This window comes from Phycodurus eques, chromosome 20, assembly GCF_024500275.1.
Source record: "Phycodurus eques isolate BA_2022a chromosome 20, UOR_Pequ_1.1, whole genome shotgun sequence".
NCBI lineage: Eukaryota > Metazoa > Chordata > Actinopteri > Syngnathiformes > Syngnathidae > Phycodurus > Phycodurus eques.
In genome coordinates, this window is record NC_084544.1 from 2665243 (window position 1) to 2683941 (window position 18699).

Below are 18699 nucleotides of genomic sequence, written 5' to 3' on the forward strand. Positions count from 1 at the left end.
CAGGCAGGCAGGCGGGCCGTCCCGTGACGTCACCCACCCCGACCGGACCGCCGTCGCTCGCTGTTGGCGCCCGGACCTCCGGACGAAGAGAAAGCCACCGAGCCGATCCGAGCGAGCCGCCGCCGGGAAAGGGCTCGCCGCCTCCGGCCTTGCACCGACCATGGCCTCCGACGGCACGGACGAGCGCTCCCCGCTGCTGTCCACCCCCAACTCCGAGAACGTCACCCCCAACGCGCCGCCCTACCTACACGCTCCCAGCCCGCGAGGTAAAAACTGCGTGGCCGGGCTAGCTAGCCCCCGTGGGTGGGGGTGGGGTTCTGTAAAAAGTGGAGCACTGGGTTACGGACGAGAGGCCTGCAAGAATAACAGCGAGCCAGAAGAAATGCTACATCACCGCGCACATTAGGCCTGACGAGATGACAACAAGCGGTCGTTTGATTTGCAAGCGCCCGAAAGACCCTCAAGGACACCCGCACAGCACGACAACAACAGTCACAACACAATTATCCGGAAAATCAAACAAACTCAAATGCGGGCCAATCCAATTCGAGTCACTCGGCGATTTTATACTGCTGGGTTTTGAGTTTGTGTCTTTTTGTGGCTCAATATCACGATCAGGAGCGTTTGGTGTCCTCGTCGCAATCCACGAGGTCATCCCGAAAAGGAAAATGCGTTTCCTTCATTTTATACCAGTTTTTGGTTCATGGCGTCTCACTGTATTGCGGATTTCTGAAATCGCACATATCCTTTTAGATAGCAGATTTTCTTTGCTGTATCGCGGGATTTTGTGGAACACAGTGGACACCCACACACTCGCGGTTCGGCACCCGCGGAATCACCCTGCCTCGGATTTTTTCCAATTTTCATTTTTTTCCCCACTTTCCTTTTTATTTATTGTTCTTGTTTTTTTACGGGAGCCAACCCTGAAAATGCTTATGGCCGGTTTATGCCCACTTATTCGAGAATTTTCTAGGTTTAAAAACAAAATGCTGTCTCTAGCCCTCGCAAGCAGTGGGGGTCCACTGTAAATGTAGTTCTTTCACTTTTTTTCCCTTTTCAATGAACTAAAAATTGCTGAATGTAATGTTATCGATAATGTCGACGATTTTCTTGTCGCCCTCCCAGCGGAACTGCCGCCGCCGTACACGGCCATCGCCAGCCCGGACGCGGGCGGCGTTCCCGTCATCAACTGCCACGTGTGCCAGTCGCTCATCCACCTTGACGGCAAGCTGCACCAGCACGTGGTGAAGTGCACGCTGTGCAACGAGGCCACCGTACGTGGCCGCCGCCGCCGTCTCGTCTCGTACGCACGCCGGGAGCCGGCCGTCATTCGTGTGTCTTTTGTCGCCCTCGCAGCCCATTAAGAACCCGCCCACGGGGAAAAAGTACGTGAGGTGCCCCTGCAACTGCCTGCTCATCTGCAAAGACACTTCCAGGAGGATAGGATGCCCGCGACCCAACTGGTACACAGTCAACAACAACAACGAGACCACTGCCAAATGAGCAGTTTCTCTGATTTTGCTCTTTCTTATTATATATAATTTAAATGGAACACAAACTGCCGACACATAATGTAACCCCAAAATTTCAAATGCAAATATTGTCATCATCTCATTTCTATGCAGAACTGTATGACCACATCGTAATAGTCATTGATTGACTATTATCAATGTTACAAAGATCATTTTAAATAAAAATTGAATGCATTTATTTAGCTGATTTTCCATTCCTAGTAAGAAAGGTCAATGTAAAATGGAAATTAAATCAATATAATTTTTTTAATGTAGTTATTATTTTTTTATTACATTTGATAAGAAGGCAATTTAATCATATGCCCATTCCTAGTAAACATTTTCTTCATTCTTTTAAATTGTAAATTACAATTTGTTTTATTATTTCAATAAATTAAGGACTTTAAATTGTTATTTTGTAATGTATTTTTAAAAATTCGACCCAAAAAAATGTAATTTAATCAATCAACAAAGTAGTCGTATAAAAATGAAATGACTTGATTTGAATGTGAAACGTGACCACGAATGAGCAAAATGTCGTTTAAATGCATCCGTCTTTTTTTTGGGGGGAATTTGTCGTGGCCCGACAGCAGACGCATCATCAACCTGAGCCCGGTGATGGTGATCCCCGAGGAGCAGCCCGCCCAGCCGGCGCTGCCCGTGCAGCCCGAGGGGATGCGGGTGGTCTGCGGCCACTGCGGCAACACCTTCCTGGTAGCGACTCTCACGTTTGTTTTTTGTTTATTTACGCCAATTTCAACACTAATCAAATATTTTCCCCTCCGGTATATCGATTTGAACACAATCGCACAATTACACACATTAATAGTAAAATAAAAATCACAATATTTTTTTGCGTTGAAGTATTCATCTAAAGCCGTAATAAAATACAGTATTATCATGAAGCAATGATTATACTATCGTAGGCCAATTTTGCAATCATCAATATATTGGGGGAAAATACATACCCAGGACACTTTATTAGGTAAACCTACGTATTTAGTAGATCTATAACCCTCTCGAAGAATAAAGATAATCCCAATAATGTTATAGATGCGTAATTATGCCGTGCTGTCTTTAATTGACTGCGCGTGTGTGTGTTTTGTTTCAGTGGATGGAGGTGCGCTTCAACACGTTAGCCAAGTGTCCACACTGCAAAAAGATGTAAGTGCACACACGGCATTTATTGGTGATGGAGGCGTCACGGCTACGAAATAATTGAGGAAAAAAACAAAAAGAGCATGGCGTGGAGGAAGGGGGGGCCAGGAATCCGGTGAGGGAGGACCCCCCCCCCCCCCCCCCCCCATTATTATTATCCTTTCCCGTGCTGAGGCTCGAGTCTCATCACATGAGAGCCATGTGAGAGCCGAGAAGAAAGTCATGCGGACCCCGAAGGGCGCTCATTATGTGACCCGACCGACCGCAATCGCTCTCCTGCGCATTCCAACGACATTTTTTCTTTTTCTTTCTTTTTTTCCCCAGCTCGTCTGTTGGCAGTGCACTCCCTAGGCGGCGCTGTTGCGCTTATATCACTGTAGGGATGATCTGCGTCTTCATTGGCGTGGGTTTAACCGTAAGTGCCAGTATTCTTGTCACTTTGAAGACATTTCTAATACATTGGTGTCCCTTCACTGTTCTTGTATTTTTTTAAAACAATTTTTTTGTATATATTTGATCATTTTCTTTTCGAATCCCCCACCCCCAAATTTCTAATATTGGTGCATTGTTTTTTAATTAATATTTATTATTTTGTATTATTTTTTTTGTTACCACTGCTTTTTTAATTTTTTGATCATTTTTAAGAAATCCCTACCAAAATGAACAACTTTGCCTTATTTTATTTATTTATTCTCTCTCTCTCCCCCCCTCCTGTGGACAGGTGGGCACTCGAGACTTCGCCCGTCGCTACAACGCCACGTACGTGTCGTGGGCGCTGGCCTACCTGGTGGGCGTCATCTGTCTGGTGCGGGCGTGCTACTGGGGCGCCATCAAGGTCAGCTACCCGGAGAACAGCTTCGCTTAGGAAGCCCCGCCCTCAAACCTCATCTGACCTTTTAGCCTTTTGCTCCCGTTTGTCTCCACTCGCTGATGCAATACACAATGTTTTTATTTTTTTTTGTTTTTGTTTTTTTTAAAGTGAATGACCAAACTGAGACAAACTCATTGCACTACATTTTTTTTTTTTTTTTTTAAGTTCGTTTTGCTGCTCGTTAGTGACCAGCTGAAGGAAGCTGTGTGGCCATTTACTGTAATGCGGGGGGTGTCCTTACTATTCAAAAGGCGACATATCCGGCACGGGCGTTCATGAGGCAGAGCGCACGAAAATCAGCAGAGAACTTATGCTGGGAAACACGCCGCTATTTCGGATTAAAGGTGCCATTTTGCGGGGATTTTAGGCCGTGTCAAGCTAACGCAGTTGACTAGCTCAAACGCAAAAGCCGACAAACGCCGTTGAAGTCAATTTGATTGACGCCCACCAAAATCTAAGCATGTATGATAGACAGATGTAGGCAATAAATTGCTGAAGTTGTGACTTTTCGCCATAGGGTAATGGGCGGGGTTTAGGGGTCAACTTTGACATTTTGCCAAGAAATGCATACCGCCCCCTGGAGTCAGAGAAAATAATGACATCCAGCACCAGCGCGTCCAATTAGCACTCAATCCGGCACGTGTGTTCATCATAACAGGGCGCACAAACGTCAACATATAGCCAGCGCTTGGCAACACTCAGGTCGTCTGCCATTTTGTGTCGAATGTTCGGACACCCCTGCTAATGCTAACGTAACCACTAAGCTGTACACTGACGAAATACTGTATCCGTGTAAGCTTTGAAACTCCCAACTGTGCCGACGTTTGCCCTGCAGTATTACCCGAGCATCTCGCCAACAGGAGTTAATTTATTATCGTTCACTCTTTTGTTTGCTTTAAAAGCAATACAGCAATCATTAAGTTATTGTTATTTTTGTTTTTCTACATGCCATTGTCTGTCTGCATGTCGCCCGGTTTTCGTCGCGTCGCACAACACTCCCGCCTCCTGCCTGTGATCTATTTCAAAGAATGTAATCCTAGTGTAGCGCTCGGCATCCCGTGGCTCAACCGGTGGGTGGCGTTTTATTTTGAATGTGAAGTGGAGGGTGGCGACGTGAAAGAAAGAATGACTCTTTGTACATATTGCAGAGGGCAAAGCTTGGTTCTTTTTCAAAATGATTATTTATCAATAAAAAAGACAAAAGCGGACTCGTGTTGTCGTCGTCTTGCAGCCAGTTTGTTGAAAGTGTCATTTTCTTGTTTTAAAAGGCGTGTGACTTTATAAACAAATAACATAACGTAGTATATATTTTTTTCCGAATATATTTACTGAAGCAATTCAAATAGCTCGAGCTTAAAGACTTTCTTTGCAAAATTCAATGTGTGGATGGGTGATGATAATTTTTCTCATTGTATTTTTGTTTAGTCAATGTTTCCCTATATTTTTTACTTCCTGAATATTTGAGCCTTTTAATATTTTTTTTAATTTTTTAATACTTTACAATTTACTAAGAATTATTTTTTTTATCTCATATTTTCTATTTTCTAATACTTTTGTTTACCGTTTTTAAATGTTTTCGTCTCGAAACGTTCATATTTTGTCCCCAGTTTTTGCATGTCTGTTTGTATTTTTGGTTGAATCGTTTGTCCAGATTTTTTAAGTTTTTGAATCAAATGGTATACTTTGATCGAATATTTTTTCCTATTTTTAAAAATATTTTTGTTTCACGTTTTTTCTTTTTTTTTTAAATGGTGAAAATATTAAAATGAGAATTAAAATGTTGGCAATAACCTGCAGTACGACTATCTGTCACCAGATGGAGACAAATGCATCCACTTGAAGTTCGACAATAAAACACAACAATATAGCATTTCTTTTTTTTATTTGACGTTTTTTAACATTTAGTCACGGTAAATACGCACAAAAGAACGCAGTGATGTGTTGGAATAATGTATTTCATGTATTATAATGATGTGCTGCTACAATGTCTGAAACTCGCGCCCAAGGTGCAATGACGTCAATCCGAACACGGTGATGACGTCAGATACTAGAATGTCAAGAGGTCATTGTTTTTTTTAGGGTATCATAAGCACACACACACGCTGGCTAAAATGCAGCTACATATTTCATACAAAGAAGAAACCGTGGAAGTAATCAATTATGCTAATCATTATGACGTCATACGGCGTGTGCGTGTGTGCACCAATTGTGAGTGACGGGCTGCTCTCAGTTGTTGTTGAGGACCCACCATGAAGCTGAAACAGACAGAAATGTCATTGCAAAATATATAAATCATTACATATATGTGTTTGTATAAAAATATAATTTTGATCTCAAATAAAAAGGTATACTGAGTGTAGAGTTTGATAAATAAGACACAAAGTAATCCAAATTGCAATTCATTAAAAATGCTATTAAGTAAATGAAAATGTAACTGAATAAAAATGACAAATAAAAAGTCAATAAATGAATACAAATTCAATAAAATAATAAAAATATCAAGGAAAACTGCTGCTCAATAATTAAAAAAGGTTATGAGATGTAAATCGTTTGGGAAATGTATAATTATTTAAAGCTATTTCACTGGTTAATTACCCAAAAAAACAATTCAATAATACATAAAAAAATCATACATACAAATAATACATTACAATAATATGAAACCAAAAAATGTAAAATTGAAATCTTTTGATGGGCATTTTCAAATTTTGAAGGACAATTGGAATATGACCCCCAAAATATTGGAAAAAGGACATGCCACGCATCCATTCACAGACTCGACTTCAAAATGCGACCTGACAATTTGGAGTCGAATGAAATGAGGCGACGTGATCGGTACCGGGGAGCAGCATGGTGGTGACGGTCTCGGGCGTCTCCAGGAAGTCCACGTTGGCCCTCTGGAAGGTCTTGCTGTAGTTGGTCTGCAGGTGACTACACGAAAAGATGGTGCAGATCAGAGAGAGAATGATGCCTCATCTATATTTGCCGACACTAAACCGCACAGTGGCACTCATGAGCTTGAGACTTTCTGCCACTAGATGGCGGCAAAGACATTCGACATCCGGCCCCCGTCAGTTCACGCGGTTACCTCGCCGTGAAAGCTGTAGTGTTTTGGGCTCGCGTTTTCCGGTGAAAGGTCAAAGGTCGCAGCGTACACGCAGGAGGGGGGGGAGAGGAGGCGTGGCCACTTACTTCTTCCACACACTGTTGTGCTCCCAGAATTCGTAGAGGATGAAGCGCGACTCGTTAGCCAGCCGCTGAAGGGCCACGCTGCAGAAACAAACGAGGCGTGCGCATTGTCGTGTGTCAACATTCAGCATCATCATCTTCATCATCATCGTCAAGCACGTTACATCACATCCCCAAACACGCTGACGTCACGCCTTTCTCAAGCGTGACCGCGTCGCAGCGTTTTGCGTTAAATGTCGGAGGACGCCGGAGGCTGCGGCCTCTTGTCCAAACTCGAAGTGACAGCGGACGCACAGAAGGAGGGAGGGAGGGATGGGGCGACGTCGGGCCAACGAGCGTCAACACGTTAATGGTTGTCGCGCTCCACTCGTCGTGAGCGCTTTCGTGCATTACGCGTGTCGCTGATATGCTGTCGTACGATTCTTCCGCCAACCGTCGATTGAGGATGGGATCTGTCATTCGTATCCACCCCCGCTGATCCATTCACCCATCCACCATCTTCAGACCTAGCTACCAAGCTTCCCATCCATCCATCATTCCGTCCGTCTATCCGTCTGTCCATCGACCAACGTAGCTATCATCTACTCATCCATCCACACATTGGACAATGTGTGTGTGCGTGCACTGACTGTAGACATCCGGTCTGCGTGGTGGCAGCGTCCATGTAGTTTCTTAGCGCCACGCGGAACTCCTCCAGCTCGTCCTCCAGCACGGTAAGCTGCCTCTGCACGATCAGAATGTGCTGTACACACACACACACACACACACCACCGCGACATTGTGTTCAAGACAGTATGGTCGCCGTGACAACCACGCATCATCGTCCTCATCATCACACGAGTCGAGAAGCAGCCACGAGGATGAAAATGTTGCGAAAACGCACCAGCTTGCTCTCCGGGACGGCGTCTTCAACGGGCTCCAGACGAATCTCCTGCCAATAAAAGATGACATTTTTTTTTTTAAATTATATATATATATATATATATATATATATATATACAGGTTTATATATGATATACATATATACAAATAAATAATTTGTATTTTAAAATAAGGTTTAAAATAAGATTTGTTTTTTAAAATATATTTTCTACCATTATAATATCATATAATTGATATCAAAATTAACTTATATACAGCAATTCTTTTATATGTATAGTAACTTCTAGAACATTTTTATATGAAATTATTCTTTTAAATAAATACAATACAAATATTTACATTTTACCATTTTTATAGTGAGTTATTTGTATTCATGTTGAAATTTTATTTCTAAATGTATTTTTTACATATTTGTATTTATATTTATTTATTACTTATATTTGTATGTTTTATAGTTATATATATATATGAACCTATTTGTATCAATAGTAACTTATATAAAATATGAGCATTTATTCATTTTGATGAGCAAAACTTTTCCTTCTTTTATTTTGTAAATTGTTACTACATTTGATTTGTGTAATTTTGTTATTTTATCGTGTAAAATTGTATTTGATTTCTCTCACCGCCCTAACATTTTTCTCGTTCATATTTCCCGCCCATTTTATGGACATATGCGTGCGTGCGTCGCCATGGGCGTTTGTCATTTGTCCGCGTTGTTGTGAATGTGCACATGCCGTAAGTGGCGGCTGCAGACATGAAAACAGGGAATAAAACCCAAAACGTGAGCGATGGTCCAGTAAGGAGGAAGAAGGAAGAAGAACCTTCCGTTCCAGGCGGTCGATGAGCTTCTGCAGCCTGTTCACTTGAACCGTCCAGTGGCTCTCCTCCTCATAAACACCTGCTGGGGGAAAAAAAAAAAGCATGGAAACGAGACGGGACGAAAAGATTCCACTTCGGCGACATTTATGGACCGCTGATTAGTTCTCTGCTAGCTTCTCTGGATCACGTGCAGCTCTAGTCGCCCCCCTGCTAGCATCTCTTCTGGATCAACTGGCCGCCTGCTAGCACCTCTTCTGGATTGTCTCTAGAATCTCTTTTAGATGGTGTCCAGCTGTGGTAGAACCGCTTTTCTAGATCAGGTCCAGCTCTAGTAACCGCCCACGAGCATCTCTTCTCAATCGGGTCCAGCTCAGGGAGCCACGGGCTTCCAGTTCTTCTGGTTCCAGTCGCAGCCTGCAAACACCTCTTCTACATGGGTTCCAGGTCCGGTAGCCACTTTCTTGCACCTCTTCTGGATCAGACAGTCACCTGCTAGCTTCTTTTCTAGATTGGGTAGCTGCCTATGAGTAGCTCTACGCAATCAGGTACAACTCTAGAAGCCATCTGCTATCATCTCTTCTGGATCCGATAGATGCTTGAAAGCACCTCTTCTGCATGGGGTCCAGGTCCGGTAGCCACTTTCTTGCACCTCTTCTGGATCAGACAGTCACCTGCTAGCTTCTTTTCTAGATTGGGTAGCTGCCTATGAGTAGCTCTACGCAATCAGGTACAACTCTAGAAGCCATCTGCTATCATCTCTTCTGGATCCGATAGATGCTTGAAAGCACCTCTTCTGCATGGGGTCCAGGTCCGGTAGCCACTTTCTTGCACCTCTTCTGGATCAGACAGTCACCTGCTAGCTTCTTTTCTAGATTGGGTAGCTGCCTATGAGTAGCTCTACGCAATCAGGTACAACTCTAGAAGCCATCTGCTATCATCTCTTCTGGATCCGATAGATGCTTGAAAGCACCTCTTCTGCATGGGGTCCAGGTCTGGTAGCCACATTCTTGAACTTTTTCTGAATCAGGCAAGCACCTGCTCGCATTCTTTCTAGATTGTGTAGCCACCTGCTAAGCTCTTTTCTAGACTGGGTAGGATTCTCCTAGCATCTTTTTTTCCCCAATCAGGTCCAACTATTGTGGCTTCCTGCGAGTACTTCTTCTAGATTGGGTTCAGGTCTGGAAGCTGGTTTCTTGCACCTGTTCAGGATCAGGTACTAGTTGCCTGCATGGATCTCTTCCGGATCGGGTAACCCTCTGCTCGCATGTGTTCTACATACCAACTATTGATGAGACATCTGTAGTATGTCTTCTACTGTGTATGAGGTCTAGGTCTGGTGCCTGCTGGAAAGGGTCCAGCTTTGGTCCCCAACTGCAAGCACATCTTCTGGATTAGGTCCAGCTCGTATCTGCTAGTTAGTCTATTGTAAAGTATCTAATGGTGTACCTAAAGCGTTGGCGAGCGTGGCCTCACCTGAGTTCACGAGACTCATGATGGGGTTGTTGGGGGACAGGCTGTTGTTCCTCTGGAGTCTCCGGTTGGAGCGACGGCCCGACCACTGGATTGACAAAACCTCCGGCTTGGCTGGACCTTGTCTGTAGGGACAAACAGCTTTTTTCGTGATCGACATTCACCCCCAAGTGTGTTCCTTTATTTTATAACGTAAACACTGTCAAAACGGTGTTACGATGAATTCATTAGCCGGCGACAAGCGAGTCTCAGCGGCGGTTGAGCACGGGCGGAGGTGCTAATGGCCTCGTTTGTCCGCCCACGCCGTCTTCTTCCAGGCGACAAGCTTTAATTGCCCGAAGACTTGAGATCCAAGCGAGACTCAGACCCGCTTTAAGCTTAAGTACAAAAAAAAAAGAAAGCTAAAAGCAACAAAGAGGTTTTGGATGTTAGATTCATCACACGTCTCAAACTGACCGCGGAAAGCGATTTACAGCTACTGGTGTCCTCTCACAAGTACACAGCTGTCGCATTCGGACTCGCCAAGGGGGAATTTTCGCCCAGTTCCGAGAAGAGGGCCAAGAAATGCTAGAGGAAGAAGAGACGCAGCTCGGGGGGGCCGGGGACCTTCACGCTGAAACTGAGAGGAGATGTGAGCGGCGACGGCGAGAAAAGGACAGAAAAGGAACACGACGTGGTGAAGTGATGTCGAGCCATCACACGTCAAACGTGCTGCCTTCAGCCACTCATCAGGCATTGAAACATAACTGAGGTGGGGAACCATTTTTGATCACTGAAGTGGGAAACATAGCGGTAACTTAACTGGCAACCATATTTGGTAACTGAAGTGGCTACTCAATTTAGTGAATTAAAGTCGGAACCATGTTGTGTAACTTACAGTGAGTGGGAACCATTTTTGGTAGTAGCACAAGTGGAAACCATATTTGGTAACTTGAGTGGTAACCATATTTGCTAACCGAAATGGGAACCATATTTGGGAACCATAAAGGATTAGAGTGTTTGGTTGCATCTAAATGAAGATTTAGTGGTTCACTTATCCACGACTGCGGCCCTTGAAGAGATGAGCTGGGATCTGTTGCCATGGCAACAGTTTTAGCGAACGTGTCGCTCGATACCGCGCCGACCTTCATGTTTTACTTCTCTCCATTTCAAAGGACCTCACGCATTCTCCCCGCAGGAGGTCGCATGTTGAATAACGAGGTGCTCACTTTTCTCGGCGCGTCTGCTCCGCCGTGGTCTCCATGGCGCACTCCAGCGAGCTCTGGAGCGACTGCAGCTGATTGGTTGTCTCCTTCAGCAGGAAGCGAATCACAAACTGTTCCAGGTGGGTGGACTCCTGATAATCCTGTCAATCACAAGGAGAACAACAAAAAAAAAAAAAAAAAACCCAAAAAACAATAATTAGCAATACAATAATAAGCGCAAGGGAGGACGGGCGTTCGACACGCCGACTCCCAGTCACTCAGCGTCTAATTAAAGTCAAGCCCACGGGATCGGAATTCATTAAGTGTCATTAGAGTCCAGATGCCGGGATGGAATCAAACGAGCGCATTTAGCGTCTGAAGGAGCTCCGATACGTCAGTCGTGACACCTGCAGACAACTTGGGAACCATTTGTGGTAACTGAAGCAGGTAACAATATTTGGTGCATAAAAAGAATCATTTTAAAAGCGGGAACCACATTTGGTTACCTAAGTGAGGACCGCATTTGGTAAACTGAGTTGGAAGCACATGTGGTAACTTAAGTGGGAACCATATTCAGTCACTTAAGTGCGAATCAAATTTGGTACCTTAAGTGGGAAGCACATATTGTAACTCGAGTGGGACCTCATGTAGTAAACCAAGTATTTGTTGACTTTGGTGGGAACCATATTAGGTAACTGCAGTGGGAACCCCGTTGCTAACTTAGGTATTTGGTATCCTATCTGGGAACTACGAAGTCAGAGAGAACCACCTTTGTTTACTTCAGTGGGAACCATATTTAGTAAGCTAAAAAAAAATGTGCCCAGTATTGATGATTAGTCTTGTATAAGTGTTACTTTTTTTTAAATGTGTAAGAAGCGCAGCTTGACACGTAGTAGCCAAGTGTTCCTGTGCATGCGTGTAGATAGCGTGGGCGTGTTTACACGTGCGTGCGTGTTGAACATATTGGCGCTTTACATCTTCTTCCAGCACCCACGCGCTCGCGCAGGAATGCACATGTACGAACCCCAAATACGCTTAACGCAAATGCGGCATGACGCCGTTTGAATGCACAACCCCGACACACACAGACGCACACACACACACACACACACACGCTCACACGGAACATAAACATGAGCTCACACAGCACTGCTGAACAATCACATTTTGGAGCCTACTACTCAATATTATTTCCTACTTCAGTTACCCAAAATGGTTCCCACTTACAGTAGATCAACTTAAATGGTTTTCCCACATCACTTACCAAATATGGAAGTAAATACTTAATAATATCAAATCTTGTTTCCCATCTCAGTTATAAAAAATGGTTCCCCACTTCAGTTAGTATGTATGGTTCTCACTCAGGTTACCAAATATAGTTCCCAGTTGTGTTACCAAATATGGTTCCCACCTTGATTACCAAAAATGGTTCCTACTTCAGTTGCCAAATATGGTTGCCACTTAAATTATAAAATATGGTTCTTGCTTTGGTAACTGAAAATGGTTCCCACTTCAGTTCCCAAATATGGTTAAATGACCAAATCTGGTTCCCACTGTGGTTACCGAAGTTGGTTCCCACTTCATTCACGAATATAGTTCATAGTTCAGTTAGCGAGACAAGCTTTTTGGCTGCCCAATTTGTGTTTGAAGCTCAACCCCTCACCTTCTTGGTCTTGTCCATGGCCTTTAGTACGGACACGTTGAGGTCCTCCAAAGCGGCCAGGACGTTCTTGTATTCCCCGAGGTGCTGCGAGAAGTACTCTTAAAAGAAAAGAAAACCAAGGAAAAGTCAGTCTTTTGATGTCCACAATTGTGACACGTCGGCTGCAGGTGCTGGTTGGAAATAGCATCAGCGGCGCAGCCTTCCAGGACCTCGGTCGGCCACGCACGGACCGTCGCATCGTTTCGGCCGCGCGCTTCCCGGCCGACTTTGTCTCGTCGCGCTTGGACGTGATAAGACAAAAAAAATAAGACAAAAAAAATCCAATCAGGTTCACTTACCACAGAGTTCATCTGTGTCCACGTTGCTGCGGCGCAAGAACAAAAAAACACACACACACACAGACGCCGTTTGAATGAATCACGGCAGCACACGCGCAGTTCCGAGAAAATTTCCATTTCAAAAACTACCAAAATCGAAATTCAATAAATACAACGAAAAAAAGCAATCATCAAATCAAATGAAGTATTTTCAAAGGCGAAAAAAAAAATGTGTATAACAAAATCAGAATCAGAATCCTCAGTTTGTCAGTTTGGGGCATCATGATAATTCAACGGGCATCGTGTTGCGCCTTCTGGTGTGCGTACCTTGGCCACGAGGGGGCAGTATGGGACTACATGGAGAAGACGGTCACGACTGCTCCGTAAGATGCAGTTATAAAAGTCATTTTTGCAGAGAATAAAGAATCTATGACCGTGAGACATTTTATCTTGTCCGACTGCGTGTGTTGCTACGGCTTTTGTTAAAAAAAATAAGCTGTTTAAAGGGCGAATAACTACCTTGATATCAGTGCTAGTTTTGTTAGCCCATCTGAGGCGTTTCGCATTACGCGTTATCCTGAAGCCGGCGGACGTTCGTAAGACTCCGGACGGCTTGTATCTTCGAAAAGCTCGTAAGTCCGGTCACTTGTGAGTCGAGGTAGCACATAACACTGAACTTACCTGACGATATTTGAACCAATAACTCGCACCCATCGTTAAAAATCGAAAAAATGCGGACGGGAAGTCGCACGCAAACAAGAGCACAACCACGCACACCAAAACACCAGCTCCCTTCTTGGTGGAGGGAATAATAATTAGCGGAGAGGTTCGTTCGCGCACTCGTTTTCTCCTGACGCCTCTGAATATTTCATGCGAGCTGGCGTACTTGGGATTGAAAGATTCAGTTCAAGCTTTCTGATTGAGCCTGCTTGATTATTCCCCCCCCGCAGTGCTCAAAGGTGCGCTGGACTGACGACGGCGACTCACTCTGTGTGGTGGGTGTCGATGGCGTGGAAGAGCTCCTTGAGTTCCTCTGGCGTCAGGACGCCGTCGGAGAAGTAGGCCTTGAACTCGTCGAAGGACAGCTTGCCGTCGTCTGGGGACGGAGAGCAATATTCAATCGCTGCTCTGCCTTTCGACAGTCTAACACGTGTGAACGGATAAACATGGAGACGGTCACAACTCCGCAGTAAGCTGCAGCAATGTTAGTCGTTCTGTGCAGAGGATAAAGAATACGCGCCTGTGCGTGTTGCTGTTTGGTTTTGTATTAAACGTTACTTTTTCACACGTATGATTTTTCAATTGAATTGTGTTATTAATTTGTATTATATATAAAAGGCATATTGTTAGCATATTGTGGCCATAATTTGCGAAAAAAAAAAAAAAAAAAAAAAGAAGATGTTTGGCTAACAATATACAAAGGAAGAAAAACAGCACCTTGCGTCTTAAATGGAGAATTAATTTACACGCATGATTTCACTGCTCTGTATGAAATACAAATCACATGTCGTAAACAACGCCATCTTCTGGACTTTATGAGTTGAGTCACACGCACAATTTAGCATTTCGATCGGCGCTCTGTATTATATATAAAAACCTATGGAAAAACAAGCGCCTTGCTGTGGAGCTTTTGCAGTAGTTGCTTGTTGACAAAATGTAAAAAAATTACTTTTACAACAAAATATGTGGATTTTTCCTCTTTTGTGTATGTTTCCGTTTTATTGTATTTTTATTTTTTGTCAAAAATGTTTGCGTACAGTATTTTAAAAACAAAACCAAACTGTACAGTATTTATATGCGAAAACTTATTTTGCAAAATATGTTGCAAGATGTTTATTTTTACTTTTTGTATATCTTTGAAATATTTTTGCCAATTTTCAAAAATATTCTTTTCAATGATGTATTGATTGAAAAACATATATTTGATTATATTTTTGAATTGTATTTATGATTAGAAAGTATTTCCATCCATCCATTTTCTGTACCGCTTAACCTCACGAGGGTCGTTTATTTTATTATCATTTTATTTGAAAATATTTATTTTTGTGTGTGTTTTTCCTTGCCCGTTTTCCTTTTTGTTTGTAATTATGTATTGAATTTATTATTTATTTATTTTTAACATATTTTTATTTTTATAGTGTATATATATATATATATATATATATATATAATGGTTTTTTTTGTTTCTCTCTGTATGTTTTAGGGACAGCGACGTCGTTCCAAAGCCTGCACGCTCCGCACTTGCAAGGCTCCGAACTATTTGCCGATGTTTCTTGATGAAAAGCTCCCCGCCGAGGGGTCTGGTCACTTTGCTGTCTCCATGGAAACCGACTATCAGCGGGGAATCACGATCAGAATGTCGCTCTCGCCACAAGAACAAGAAGAACACGAGACCAAGAAGAGGTGTCGGGAAAAAGATATTTACCATTTTTATCCGCACGTCGCAAAATCTGCAAGACACAAAGAACAAAAAACTGGTGACAAATCATGAAAGTCGTGTGTGTGTGTCATCGATCACACGCCCAAAGCGGCGCATTATTCAATTATTGATGGCGGTGTCCCACATTGGAGATGAAAGCGGGATGACCACGTCGCCTTTGAACACATCAGTCACTCCATCGGGAAAATGACGTCACCCGCTGCGGTGACGCTCGCTCATCGGCCACAGGTTAAAAAAATAATAATACCAAAAAAAGTGCCCCCAGCAACATGCCCCAGGATCCCCACTAACTTCTGAACTGACGTTCATGCAGCTGGCACGGGATGGCCACCGAATTCACACTCGATTCCCCGTCCGCAATCGACCAATGACTGACTAGCAATCAGCAAAAAAGACAAGACCTTTTGGTGGGCTACTGGCAGTGTAGCGGTTCACATATTTGACTTTCTTTCGGATGATGTGGGATCAATTCCAACTCAGTGTCCCGTTTCCAGTTATCCTGTGACTGACTGCGATCGTTTTCTAATGTATCTTCGATGTTTGGAAAAAGACTGGTAGGCTCTTGATAGGGTAGTGGTTCACGGAGGCCAAGTCCACACAGCTGGCGTGGAATCAATTCTCACTTCATTCCTATTCAATGCCCCATGACCAGTCGGCTGCTTGAGACCAGTCTCTAACAAAAACGTATATGCCATGAGGGCTATTGGTGGTGTAGCGCTTCACATAGCTAACTTTCATGCAGTTGGCGTGCGACCACGTCCAACTCGACGTCTCACTCTCATTTCTTCTGCGAGGAAGTCTCTAACTTGGCCTTTGATATTTACAAAAGCGCTTGGTGGGCTTTAGATAGCGTAGTGGTTCACATTGCTGACTGCTATTCAGCTAGGGTGGGAAAATTTTCCATCCCATATCGACGTCATGCCCCATCCCCAATCCTCCTGTGACTCGACTGGTGATCAGTCGCTAACTTGTCTTCAAAGTTGACAAAAACACATACAGTAAGTTTGGTGGGCTATTGGTAGTGTAGTGGTTCACGCAGCCGACTTTCACTTTGCTGGCTCGGGATCAATCGACACTCAATTCCTGCTCAATGACCTGTCGCCTCGCTAATGATCACTTTCTAACTTCCTATTGGATGTTTACAAAAACACATTTGGTGGGCTATTGGTAGTGTAGTGGTTCACGTACAGTGGCTAACTTACACTTATGTATTTTCGACACCCATTTGAAATGAAAAGAAATTCCCTCGACGACAGTTTCCCCGATCGTCACGAAATTCGGCGGAATTGTCTATCGTGATAAGACACACAAAAAAGTCTCAAGGGCCTGTGCCCGAAATCGAACAAGAAGTCAGCCATTTTGGTTTGAAGAGGCCGTTCCGGTCCTTGACAAACTCCGACTATGGCGTTGCCCAAATTGGCCCTAATCCGAACACACACACACACACACAATACACACACGCGCACACACACACGCACAACACACGCTTATGGATTCATGCAAATATCCTAAAGTGGGCATATTAAGTATGATTTTAATGTCTTTTTTTTTTTTTTTTTTTTTTTACCTTTCGTGTAATATTTATTTTAATTACAGGCAACCAAATTATAAAATGTCAACTCAACAACAACCTAGCTAAAAATAATGATCTTTTTTATTTTTATTTTGACATTCATTGTGTTTTGTTTGGTTCGTTCTATGGTTGTCTACAAGGCATTTGGGGCTAGAAAATATCTAAGTAAGGAATATTCTACTTACATCAATGAAAATGGACATTCCCTTTTTCAGGTCCGCTTGGACGCCAGGCTCCTCGCACACAGTTGCCACTTCCTCTGAGCAATCCATCATTAAATGATCAAATATTGTTGTTTCCCCCCCCCCCCCTTTTGAATGCGAGTGAGTGGATGAAGCTGTGCTCTGCTCGTCGTTGTGTTTGTCGCCGGTCACAAGGGACCGCTCTGCAAATCGTCAAGTGGCCGGAAATAACACAACACCGCTTCCGTTTGGGATAAACGTTCTCATTTTAGCCATGAACATGGAACTCAACCGAGGCCAAATGAGCTATTGAGGCCGGTTTAACAAGATAATTCAGGTCAAAACATCGAAAAGTTCATTAGTTGTACGCTTTCAAGAGGAGCCGTCCCAATTGGCAACCGTTAAAGGTGAAATGAGCTTGTATTATGAAAGCAGTACATTCAAATATCCGGTTATCTCAGCTAACTTGATGCAAAAGCGGCAGCTTGTTGCTGCGAAATCTGTGGAATCCGATGAAATGTTGACTAATTGAATATTTTTAGACACACTTTTATGGTCTTTATTTTTTATGTCGACGATTTGCTGTAAAACTCCACTTTATGCTTTTTTTCTCTCTCTTGCTACGTTCACAGATGAGGTACTCGGTATTCACATAATTCATATTATTGTTATTTTAATTCGTTGATTTCATTTTTTGGACATAGTTTTTTGCTCAAAATGCCTTGGGTTAAGGTAAAACTTTTTGCTACGGTGGCCGATAGGGCTCCTAATTACCAACATCGCAATTTTCGTTTGAAAGAAAACCTTGGTTAATCTAATAAAAACACAAAGGAACTCAGAAACACGACTCCAAATTTACAATAAATGCTTGCGCAGTGGGGATTAGGTGATTAAACTGTACAATAGCCCCATCTGGCGGATGTTTGCGATAGTACACAGAGCTCCATTCATCCATTTTTTTTCAAACCTTTTTCACTGTACCACAGTAATGACCAACATTAAAATACAGTAATGTAGTAAGACTTAGTATTTATCACAAACTAGATAATTAATTTAATTCCGAATGAATATATATATATATATATATATATATGTATACATATATTTATGTAGACACTTTCTTTTTGTGAGCCACTGTAACATTATCCATTTTGAACATTAACACTGCGTTTGGGCGTAAGGAAAACAAAATGCTTAAGGCAAAAGAGCTTATCAACCCCATAATAATTAATCCGCGATAACACATAAAATGACAACGTTGCTATTTAGTTCTTAGATAACGAGAGTAAATATAAAGAGTTATGTAATACAATTCTATTTACCTAGTGTGTTCAAGAAGCATGCTAAATATGCATTACTGAAGGCTAGGTTGGCGATAAAAGCTAAACGTCGTAAATACATATTTATAGTAACGCAAAGTATGTAATTTATGGCGAT

At 43.0% G+C, this 18699-nt stretch overlaps 2 protein-coding genes across 5 annotated transcripts; one reads left to right on the forward strand and one right to left on the reverse strand.

Moving 5' to 3' along the window:
• Positions 1-12: 12 nt before the first annotated feature.
• Positions 13-4748, forward strand: pip4p2 (phosphatidylinositol-4,5-bisphosphate 4-phosphatase 2). Its single transcript, XM_061664963.1, has 7 exons — positions 13-266; positions 1126-1274; positions 1357-1463; positions 2102-2225; positions 2623-2675; positions 2994-3084; positions 3391-4748. The coding sequence occupies exons 1-7, from the start codon at positions 161-163 to the stop codon at positions 3532-3534; spliced, it is 774 nt and encodes a 257-aa protein (XP_061520947.1). The 5' UTR covers positions 13-160; the 3' UTR covers positions 3535-4748.
• A 585-nt stretch (positions 4749-5333) lies between these two features.
• necab1 (N-terminal EF-hand calcium binding protein 1) lies at positions 5334-17451 on the reverse strand. Of its 4 annotated transcripts, none has more exons than XM_061664959.1 (13): positions 17266-17451; positions 15493-15517; positions 14055-14163; positions 13089-13114; positions 12751-12848; positions 11112-11248; positions 9907-10028; positions 8238-8512; positions 7613-7660; positions 7359-7471; positions 6733-6810; positions 6380-6471; positions 5334-5795 (listed from the first exon to the last, which is right to left on the reverse strand). In XM_061664959.1, the coding sequence occupies exons 1-13, from the start codon at positions 17353-17355 to the stop codon at positions 5767-5769; spliced, it is 1242 nt and encodes a 413-aa protein (XP_061520943.1). In that variant the 5' UTR covers positions 17356-17451; the 3' UTR covers positions 5334-5766. The 4 variants fall into 4 exon arrangements, with proteins under 4 accessions (XP_061520943.1, XP_061520942.1, XP_061520946.1 ...); XM_061664958.1 differs by having other exon boundaries at positions 8238-8515; XM_061664962.1 differs by having other exon boundaries at positions 5335-5795; positions 8436-8512.
• Positions 17452-18699: the final 1248 nt, after the last annotated feature.

What these genes read in the sequence shown, in the direction of transcription:
- pip4p2 (XM_061664963.1), top strand. Translation starts at nt 161, where the DNA reads ATGGCCTCCGACGGCACGGACGAGCGCTCCCCGCTGCTGTCCACCCCC. An exon ending in GGATGCCCGCGACCCAACTG is followed by an intron (nt 1,464 to 2,101) that starts GTACACAGTCAA and finishes GTGGCCCGACAG; the next exon opens with CAGACGCATCATCAACCTGA. An exon ending in ACTGCGGCAACACCTTCCTG is followed by an intron (nt 2,226 to 2,622) that starts GTAGCGACTCTC and finishes GTTTTGTTTCAG; the next exon opens with TGGATGGAGGTGCGCTTCAA.
- necab1 (XM_061664958.1), bottom strand. Translation starts at nt 17,355, where the DNA reads ATGATGGATTGCTCAGAGGAAGTGGCAACTGTGTGCGAGGAGCCTGGC. An exon ending in GAGCAGACGCGCCGAGAAAA is followed by an intron (nt 10,029 to 11,111) that starts GTGAGCACCTCG and finishes TTGTCCCTACAG; the next exon opens with ACAAGGTCCAGCCAAGCCGG. An exon ending in CATGAGTCTCGTGAACTCAG is followed by an intron (nt 8,516 to 9,906) that starts GTGAGGCCACGC and finishes TTTTTCCCCCAG; the next exon opens with CAGGTGTTTATGAGGAGGAG.